Genomic DNA, 9,952 nt, shown 5'->3' with positions numbered 1-9,952 from the left:
TTCTCTTTAAGCAGCTTCATACCGTTACATTACTTATAGTGGCTGCTGCTGGCCGAAAAAAACTTCTAATATTCCCTTCTTTGAAAGGGGCGACATGCTGTCGACATGTATTTTTGTCAGGGCTATGTGTGAGCGTGCGTGTGTGTGTCGGGGGTGGGCCAAGTCATCAGCCACTTAAATGTGCATATAGGAAGAAAAAATGGACCGGCACATTCAGCAAGTGAGTAAATGTAAGTTTGAACATAATGAAAATAATTCACTTTATCATGGTAGGCTCAATTCTATCCTTACAACATATGGGAATACAATCTAAATGACCTATATAACTGAACCCATTATATCATGCATATAAGGTTGCTTAAAAGTTGGTGGGGACAATTCAGCATCCTGAAAAGTTCGTAGTGTTATGCCCCTATGCAAACCAACGCCTTCGACGAGACGGTAGGCGGAGATGACATGTTATAGGTTGAAAAAAATACAGAAAGCAGACATTTACATATATATATATATATATAAACGTCCTTTAATCATGATTGCCGAACATATGAATTAAGGCATATACAGTATAAAAAAAAGCAACAGCGATTTCCATGTCAATGTCAGAGCGATAATGGGAATCTATGAATTTATATTCGTTGAATACGCCACTGGATGATGACAACAGTCCCCCTCGGTAGCATTTTGTAAACAGATATTGTATCACCATGTTCAAGTAGTATGTATGTATGTATCATGTTTGTATTTTTATGGAGTGAGGCAGAGCCGTTGCTGGAGGACACACAACATCATAACACAGTACATGATCATTTAAAGTTGGATTCATTACATTTTGCTACTTTTAAATATTATTGATGTGAGAGCAACGGAGAGGGTGGGAATTCATGTCAAAGAGCAGCACCATATATTATATTTCATATCCATAAATCACTTCAAATCCAACATGACAGGCTCAGGTAGTTCATTGGAGGAGGAAGGTCATGAGGAAAACCGGGGCAGGAAAACAGCATTGCTTTGTGGGACTCCCGTTTTCAAGTTCTTGCCATTGGATTTATTAGCGAGTGGATGAAAGCTAACTTCAAATCTCACTGGCTGTATAAATGCATTTGCAGGACTCACATTCACACATTCTATTATGTTCTTGTACTGTACGGTTATCTAAGTGTTTTGAACAAAGTGCAGCAATGAAGTTTCACCTAAAAGACAAAAAAACACCTTCGTCTGATTAATGCAGTACACTCAAATAGTGGGCACCCTCCCCCTTCCACCTCCCGAGGGGTGGCTCATGTGACCTCGGGGAACATATTTTTTCGCCGTACTAGAATAAAGTGTAATTGCACATCCACTCAGTGGGTGGCACTGGCGCTCTCATTTTCAGAGTGTGTATTTTCGAACCAAACAAGAGCACACAGCAAAGAGCGCTGGAGATATGAAGAGCTAAGATGAGGAAATACGACTAAGTGTATTTAACGTTTGGCTTTTGGCGTTGACTTTTAATACAGAGGGAGATGAGGAAAGACCAGTCTGTTTATTGTGTCTAAAAATGTTTGCAGCAGACAGCAGGAAGCCAAATCAAAGAAGACATCACTTAAAGCCGCTTGATTTTTTTTTTTTCTACCAGCGAAAAACGTGCTGAATATTGCCAACAATCGTCCTGCTTTGTCAGTGTTATATCTGTCAACCAGTGAGCACTGTTAGCATCATATAAGGTGGCATACCAAGTTGCTCATTGCAAAATAACACCACACCATAGCAAAGGAACTAATACTGCCTGCCACATAAATAAAAACTGTCCCTCTTTCTAATGACACTGTTGTTTTTGTTTATTAATTTTGGGGGGTTTTTTCGGTCAAATTGTTTGGCATATTGTCCTCGTGAGTTCATGTTGCTAATCAATTTGAATGTATTATTATTTACAGTATTGGCCCGAATATAAAACGGCCCTGATTATAAGACGACCACCTCTTTTTCAAGACTCAAGTTTGAAAAAAGACTTTTTGAACACCAAATTAATTTTTATACAGAAAATAATTACAGTACATCCGAAACAAACGATTATAACAATATATTTGAGAGAAAAACCATGTTATTTTGCCTCATTCAAATCATTATATCTGAACATTTAAATATGTAAACTAAAGTGCAATCACATTCGTTAATGAATGGCTTGTGGTTTTTGAAATGTAAATAAACCAATCTATTGTGATAAAACAAAAAATTGCAATAACTGCATTAACAATCAAAGTGAAGTCTAACTGTAGCACAACAAAATTGCAATAACTGCATTAACAATCAAAGTGAAGTCTAACTGTAGCTGTAGTCTTGAAACAAATCTGAATAAGGAAAAATATTGCAATAAAATAATGCAAACTGGTAAAACTTGAGAGTAGCTGATATCTTTCATGACAGAACATCACTTGAATGATATCTGGCGCCATCTAGCGTTGTGAATGGGTATAATGTCTAGACCGCGAATATGAGACAACCCCCTCTTTTTCAGTCTTATTTCAATGCAAAAAACACCATCTTATATTCGGGCCAATACGGTATTAATTTTGTTCATATTTATTTTTCAGTGTCAAATGGTCAAATAACTATTTTTACATTTTGGATGTGAATTTTTTTTTTTTGACTCAGGCAAATTGATGCGCTTTAAAGCAACACTTTGTAACTCTCAGTTTTGGTCGATTTTAGCGACAAGGGTGGACAAAAGTGGAAGTGTTTTGCCATAAAGGGGAAGTTCAGAATTTTTTACATTAATCTTCAAGTTAGTGGGGGTTTAATTAAGTCGGTGGAGTTGATTTCAACAACTTTCATGAAGTTGGTCAGGTATTTGTTTTAAGGGCTCAGTAGTGGATAAGCTAGCGTGAGTCAATGGCGAGTGTTTTTTAGCGTCTTGATTCTTGGGGTATTTTTGACATAATCAAAATTGGGATATCCCACTTGGTGAGGTCTTGGTTATCTCAAAACTTTTCAGTGAATAATAATACTGCGTTGATAGTTTTTTGGGGGCCTGTCGCCATTGTTTTATGACATCACGTGACTACTTCTTGTTCAATCAGCTTACTTTTTCCATTAGAAACTCTGAATTCCCAGGTGTCATTACTGCAGCATCCCCCAAAGCCCTGCCCTTTCCTACCACGCATCCAATGGCGGTGAACACATGCTAACGAGCTCATGACTCCGGATGCTATGTACAGAGGCATTAAGAAGGGCTATGCTCACATGAGACGATACAATCAACACGTACAGTTAGCAATTAGCAATACAAATGTAGCGTCATCATCGTTAGCTTCATCATCAGTACATTCAGTCAGAACAATAATGTGCGTTTAGAAACACCCCTGTACATTTTTTCCTTTCCCGAAATCCATTTCCAGCGCAGTACAAAAGCTTTTTGTACTATAGCTAGCGCTAGTAAGAAATAATACTTGATGTTTATCTCGTTGGCCTCTCGCCGCAAGGCTTCACCAAGAAACACCGCAGATTTGATGTGTGAGTCTTCTCATTCTGCTATGTCGCTACTTCTTCACTTCACCGTCTGCGGGACCATAACATACAAATATTTAAATATAATGTATAAAACTGTGAGTTAGTGCAGCAACAACTAATTATTATTTTTTAAAACTATTCGTTTAATTAGAGTGGCATTATTATGGTTTGTTTTCGAAGTGTTTGCATTTAGTTTTATTGATTTGGGTGGATACACTGCTGTCTAGTGTCAACACTGAATATGACATAACTCATTTAACATGGTAGAATCCACCTTCTCACTGTTAAGACCAACATAAGCTAATGGTTTTTATGCATTCGTAATTTTGATTTTAGGTCAATTGAGCTGTTTTTATGTGGGAACATGTTTGAATTATTTGTTAAGAGTATTGTAATAAAAAATATATAAATAGCATTTAAACTAGCGGACTTTTGCTATGTAAGTTAGCCAATTGTTCTTTTGTTGTGCTTAGATCCTCATTTATTTACTTTATTAATACCATTTGAGGCTAAGCTTTAGTATCTTTATTCAATTTTAAATGAAAGTAGATATTCTGCATAATTTGAAGAAACACTTAGGAATTTTATTTTGTGTTAATGCTATTTTGAAAGTGCAGTCTTAGCAAGCCTTTGTTTTACATCTCCTAAAATTTATTCTGCAATGTAAGAAATGTTCCTAATCCGATTACTTGATTATTCCAACTAAGTAGTTGATAGATTAATTGACTACTAAAATAATCGATATCTGCAGCCCTACTGTGACTTTACTTCCAAACTAATTACATTACAACTTAATTTACAAAATAAAGTCAGGGCAATGATAGTCGACTTTCTCTTTTTACAGATTTTTTAAAATTCTCTTAAATGAGTGGTTCTTTACTTTGCTAAGGGTACCAAACCCCAACAGTTTTGCACGTGTTTAATTTCTACGATACAGCTAAGCTATCATGCTAATACTGATGCAAATTTCAGTTCAGATTTCAAATTTATTACAAATAATTTTGTTGTAAATTTTCACGTTTGAAAATGAAATGACTGTTCCTTTTTTCTTTTCATGTCTACATTCTCATTTTATTTTTGCACCCTTGTATTATATACTATTTTCATGCCATAAAATGATACAAATGTTTCTTATGATCCATCCAGTCCACGCTGCTTGTAAGTCTGTTATACTTCCTCATACAAAGTGTGAGTCAACCTTCCACTGAGCAAACCAGTTTCTTTTCTCATTAGTTAGAGGGCAGTCCAAAACCTAGTCTAAAGCAACACTTTGCCTTTTGTCAGCGAATGAAAATAGGGTTCTTAAACTTTGCCGAACTCCTTAGACTTACTCACCAAACGCCTGGAGTTCAATCAAACCCTGTTTAGGAACCACTCTCTTAAATGAACAGAAGATGACGACACATATTTCATGACCAATTAAAAGAAAAATTATGAATTAGGGCTGCAGCTATTGATGATTTGGGTAATCAATTAATCTTTCAGTTAGTCAATTAGTTGGATTAATCGAGTCATCGAGTAGCATGTAATGCATTACAGAATACTTGAAAAAGAAAAAAACTTCGGCAGCCATAGTTTATAAGTTACCAAATGTGACGTTGTTCAGCAAACAAGACAATTTGTGCTTCTTTGAAGTTCTTCCTTCAAGTTAAAATACTAAATGTGATATTATTCAGCAAACAAGACACTTTGTGCTCCGTTGAAGTTCTTCCTTCACTTTTTTGATGCTATGTAAAGCTGTAACAAAAACACGTACGCAACTACAGTGATCCCTCGTTTTTCGCGGTTAAGGGGGACCAGAACCCGCCGCGATAAGTGAAAAACCGTGAAGTAGCGCCCCTCAGGGAAAAAAAAAAATTGTGCGTTCAATGTACTTATTCAGCTTTAGCACTGGAAAAAGATACATAAAAAAACATGTTTTTTTCACCTTTTTTCCTAAATTAGAATTTTAAAAAAACTATTATGTATATTTAAATTTTAATAAATAGTTTTTAAGCACTTCAAATGTAATAATTATAATGAAAATTAAAATAAAGTTTTAAACATGTTACTGTCCCACCAAATTATTTTAAACATGAATAAAGTATAAAAATGCTTGTCCTTATCAAATGCTTCATTGAGTGAGTCCACTCAAATCCGCTCAAGCTGCTCATTTACAATGAGTTGCCACAGCAACTGTTTAACAAGTTAAACGATGATTGACGCGTTTCGGCTTCCAAGCGTATCTGGCAAGATCAAACTTTAACATCTGTCAATCATCGTTAACTTTAATGAGCAATTTCAGTGCACTGCCTGAACAACAAAGAGCAGGGCAGGGAGGGCAGGGAGGGAGAGTGAGGGGCAGTTTACATGGCGACTCTGTGACACAAAGACGCAATGACTGAGTTGCGGACTCGCCTCGCGTGCATATGGTGCCGGCGAAGACGGAAGGCGAAAACGAAAAATTCTGAATCCTGCCTCCAAAGTGAAAGAATCCGATTGCGGGGGGTTGAGGGGGGCTTCCTCGGCATGTATATCAAAGGCTCCTGCCGCGCGAGACCGCGGTGTTAACGTCAGCACTCGTACACGTCACATTGGGCGTGCGCAGCGCTGCTACTAAATATTAAAAACAGCAAATATGGCGGAATGTCAGCTTTAATTGACTGTTTTAATAATATTTTTAAATTAAATATGTTGAACGTTTCAATTTTTGTGCCTTTTTGAACAAAAGAAAAATGACATCGCTTCGAATGGGCGGGCATATTTTTTTCCGGGCTGAGGGAGCTTGGTGGGGTCAAAGTGCATCATTCTCTGTCGCCCGGTAAATCTGCACTGCCCCCTAGGGCTTGGCATGAATACTACATCGTTTTCATGCGGAATTGCGACATTGTTCAAACGCAAATGCAAATGCAAATTTGAAATTGTTCGTATTCTCAGGGAGTCACCATGTAAACGGCCCCTGAGACTACGCGATTGGCTCGGGACAGCTCATCTTTATTCATTTATTTATTTATATACAGTATTTATTTTGATGTTGAAAATAAATCAGAAATGGACTGAGGGCCCAAGTTTGAAGCGTGAAGTAGCGAGGAATCACTGTATGAGCAAAATGGCACACATTTCAAGGATAAAACACAACACAAAACAATTAAATGTCTAATTAGTCAAATTGATGTGTAAATTTAATAGATTGAATCAACCTAACTTGCATAGGAAAGGTCCGCTAGCTTAAATGCTTTTAAAATGCTAACTTTTTTTTGTTTTTCAATTTACAATTCTCTTAACAAATTCAATATTAAATGACAAATGCATGAAGAAATATACTAGCTTAAACAAAAATTTACAGCCTTATTTTGGTCTTAACGGGGAGCAGCTAGATTCAGCCATGTTAGAGGCAGTGGATCCTCCCTTTATATAACTGAATTCAACACTTTCAAAACAAACCATTACATCGCCACTCTCAGGAACGAATCATCGAAGCAGCAAAATTTAATTTGAAGCTTTTTTGGCGCTGACCCATTAAAACACACGCGCTGGAAAAATACCAAATGTAACAATAATTCTTCCTCCTGATTCTTTGTCAGCTCAGCAACCATAACTAAAGCGGGGCAGGGGTTTTGTAAAAAGTCAACTGGATGACAAGATGTAGCATCGCTTGGTGTAGAAAAAAGGTTGGAAACGTTCCTTTCAACATATGAACCAAAACGCTAATGCTGTGCTCCCAAAAACCTACGCATTTATCTTGGTTTGCATGATGGATAGGAATAATATACAAATTTAGATGAGATGATAACGTGTGAGAAACGTACCGGCTGATGTTCGTCCTGACACTTGCGGACCAGACACCAGAGACCGAGAGCTCAAACCTTCAACACAAACAGTCAATGTTTCTGAATTTTGCGTGCACTGTGTTGCGTATGTAGCCTATGTGGCGTTGTTGTTTAGTCCATACCCGGGTAGATATCGTATTGACCTGCGACCAGGTTGTAAGTGAGTCCCAGGTGTGTGTGATGGTGTGTGTGCAGGTGTCGTCCCAACACTGCATGGCCTCGGTCACTTCGGTCGACTTCGCGCTGTGCCTCGAGAGAACCTTTTTCATCGGGCTGGACACACACACACACACACACACACACACGCAATTACATAGACACTTTTTAAAGTTGTTTTTCAACGGTCAGCTCATTCTTGTCTGAAAAAATGAAACTCACCTCGGCGTCCTCTCTTCCCGCTGTCTTGCCATACAAAGGGTAGTGGAAGCCTGTAGAGATATTTTTCAAGGTTCAGTCTATAGCTCCCAAAACAAGGTTGGTGTCCCAAATCTCTTACTTGTGTGCTACTTTCTTGGAAGACGCAATATCAGGATCTGACAATCCCCAATTTGCCTTATACGCAAAACAACAACAGCAGGAATCAATTTTAAGTTAAACTCTAAACCTTAGTTTAGATTTTACACAATTCCCTTCCACAGAGCTGATATCCAGCTTTTGGTACCGCATTAGAAACCAGCAAATCGCATAAACTCCAACCCTGTCACATAAGTGACACAACCAAACACTGCTACGATGCAGGCTAACTACACACACGTTAAGAAAATGTCACACATTGTGAACAGATGACAGAAACTATCATTTCATTTCCAACGCATTTTCGTCTCATTATTGTCTCGTCAAACGACAACAGTCAATGGTCTCGTTATGTTTTAGTCTCCGAAGACACGTTTTTTTTACTCGTTATCGTCTTGTCATCGTCATGATAAAATTGCTCATCAACGAAATATTCTTGTTATTATTGAAGAAAACAACCATGGTTAAAGTTTTCAATGGTTGATTTGCAACTCAAAGCATGGAAGACAACTACAAAAACGTAACCAAAACAACAGCCTTCACGCACCTCACCCTCTCTCCCCAGTCATTAGGGTGGTGCATTTAGGGACCACGTCGTTGCGACCTGAAGAATGCATGCACCCAATTTGTTACCGTATTTTAGTTTTTTTCAAATATAGTATTTGACGTTAATTTCGACTTTAAAAGTGAAATCCGACTTACGCGGAAATTCGGGTTATGTCGCCAGCGAAGGCACGGAACTCGGTCATAACTTGAGGACTTCCTGTACAGTGAAAACAGCACAGTTGGGTGTTAACTTCTCATTGGGTATTGGTCACGGCCCAAGTACAGTGGCACCTCTACATACGAAGTCAATTCGTTCCAGGACCGTGTTTGTCAGTCGAAATGGTCGTATGTCGAGCAGGATTTTCCCATAAGAATACATTATAATTTCATTTATTCGTTCCACAGTGCGAAAACCTACACTAAATCCTTAAGAAATACACCTGGTACTATTACAAATGGCAATTACACAAATAAAGCAAAAAAAAAAATTGATAAAAACCGGAATAATAAAATAATAATAATCATACAGTAATTCCTGTAATAATGTAACGAATCAGGTTCTAATGTGGCGGACGTGTTTTGCGTGCTGTACCTGAACACACCACATTGCTGACGTGACAGAGAGAGGGAGAAGTCCGGTTGAGATATTACTTTCTCTTTTAATGTTTTGTTGAGGACACCGTCAACTGCAGCGGGCATCAGGTGTGTTGAGTTGCACAAGTTCTGAAATAAATGATAAAAACCTGACGAAGCTGGCTGTTTTGTGTTGGTTTTCTCCTAGTGTGACTTGTCCCTGTGATTGCCCATTGATTTCACCTGTTGTGCCTTCTAGTGTATCCTCCAATCTGCATCCTCCTGTGCTCAGCTGCTCCTCGTTGTGTTGTTACCCCTTGTCTGTGTGTGTGTATATAAGCTCCCAGTTTCTTTTCACTCCTTGTTGCGTCATTGTCTATGTCAATGTCGAAGTCCTGTCCAAGTCCTCGTGTATTAGTCCCTCCGATAAAGTAAGTTTTGTTTGAACCTTGCATTTTTGATCCCCAGTACTTTTGGTTGTACTTTGTGCTAGTGATGGGTTCGTGAGACCTCATGAAGCGTGTCGACACAGTGACACACTGTGTTGACACAGTGTGAATACTGTGTCATTGAATACTGACACCTGCTGGACATAAAAAATCCCTACAGGCAACGCACTTGACAGACTGACACTGAATTAAAGACTTAGCATGTAAAATCAAATCATTTCAATCTTTGCATTCATATTGCATTATTCCATATCTTTAAATTAAGTAAATATATATTATAATGTGAAAATGTAAGTAATAATGAATGGGTGAATAAGGATGCTTGTGGACTTTTTGTTCTGATGAAATTTTATTCAAAAACATAGGTCAAAAACATTGATCCCTTTTTTTTTTTTTTTTTTTTTTTAAACAAGCAATTTCACCTGTGGACAACACACACTCGCATGGAACCAACGATGCCAGCATGCACAAGAATTTCTTAGCCAGTGAAAGAGGTTTGGATAAGATGTCCATCGGCTCCTCCAGTATTGAAGAAAATCTGCATTGCGTGCCATGTTCGGCTCAGCCATGCAT

The 9,952-nt window shown here is 38.0% G+C and overlaps 1 protein-coding gene across 1 annotated transcript in view; it reads right to left on the bottom strand.

Annotated features, from left to right (window-relative positions):
* Positions 1-505: 505 nt before the first annotated feature.
* znf608 (zinc finger protein 608) overlaps positions 506-9,952 on the bottom strand; it is a 40,194-nt gene continuing 30,747 nt past the window's right edge. The window contains exons 7-10 of the mRNA XM_057832198.1: positions 7,677-7,726; positions 7,421-7,571; positions 7,278-7,334; positions 506-3,538 (exon numbers count right to left, since the gene is read on the bottom strand). Of these exons, the coding sequence (XP_057688181.1) occupies positions 3,519-3,538; positions 7,278-7,334; positions 7,421-7,571; positions 7,677-7,726 (278 nt within the window). The 3' untranslated portion in view covers positions 506-3,518. The remainder of the gene's footprint in view (positions 3,539-7,277; positions 7,335-7,420; positions 7,572-7,676; positions 7,727-9,952) is intronic.

Source organism: Corythoichthys intestinalis, chromosome 3, assembly GCF_030265065.1.
Source record: "Corythoichthys intestinalis isolate RoL2023-P3 chromosome 3, ASM3026506v1, whole genome shotgun sequence".
NCBI lineage: Eukaryota > Metazoa > Chordata > Actinopteri > Syngnathiformes > Syngnathidae > Corythoichthys > Corythoichthys intestinalis.
This window is presented reverse-complemented; position numbering and strand designations above follow the sequence as displayed.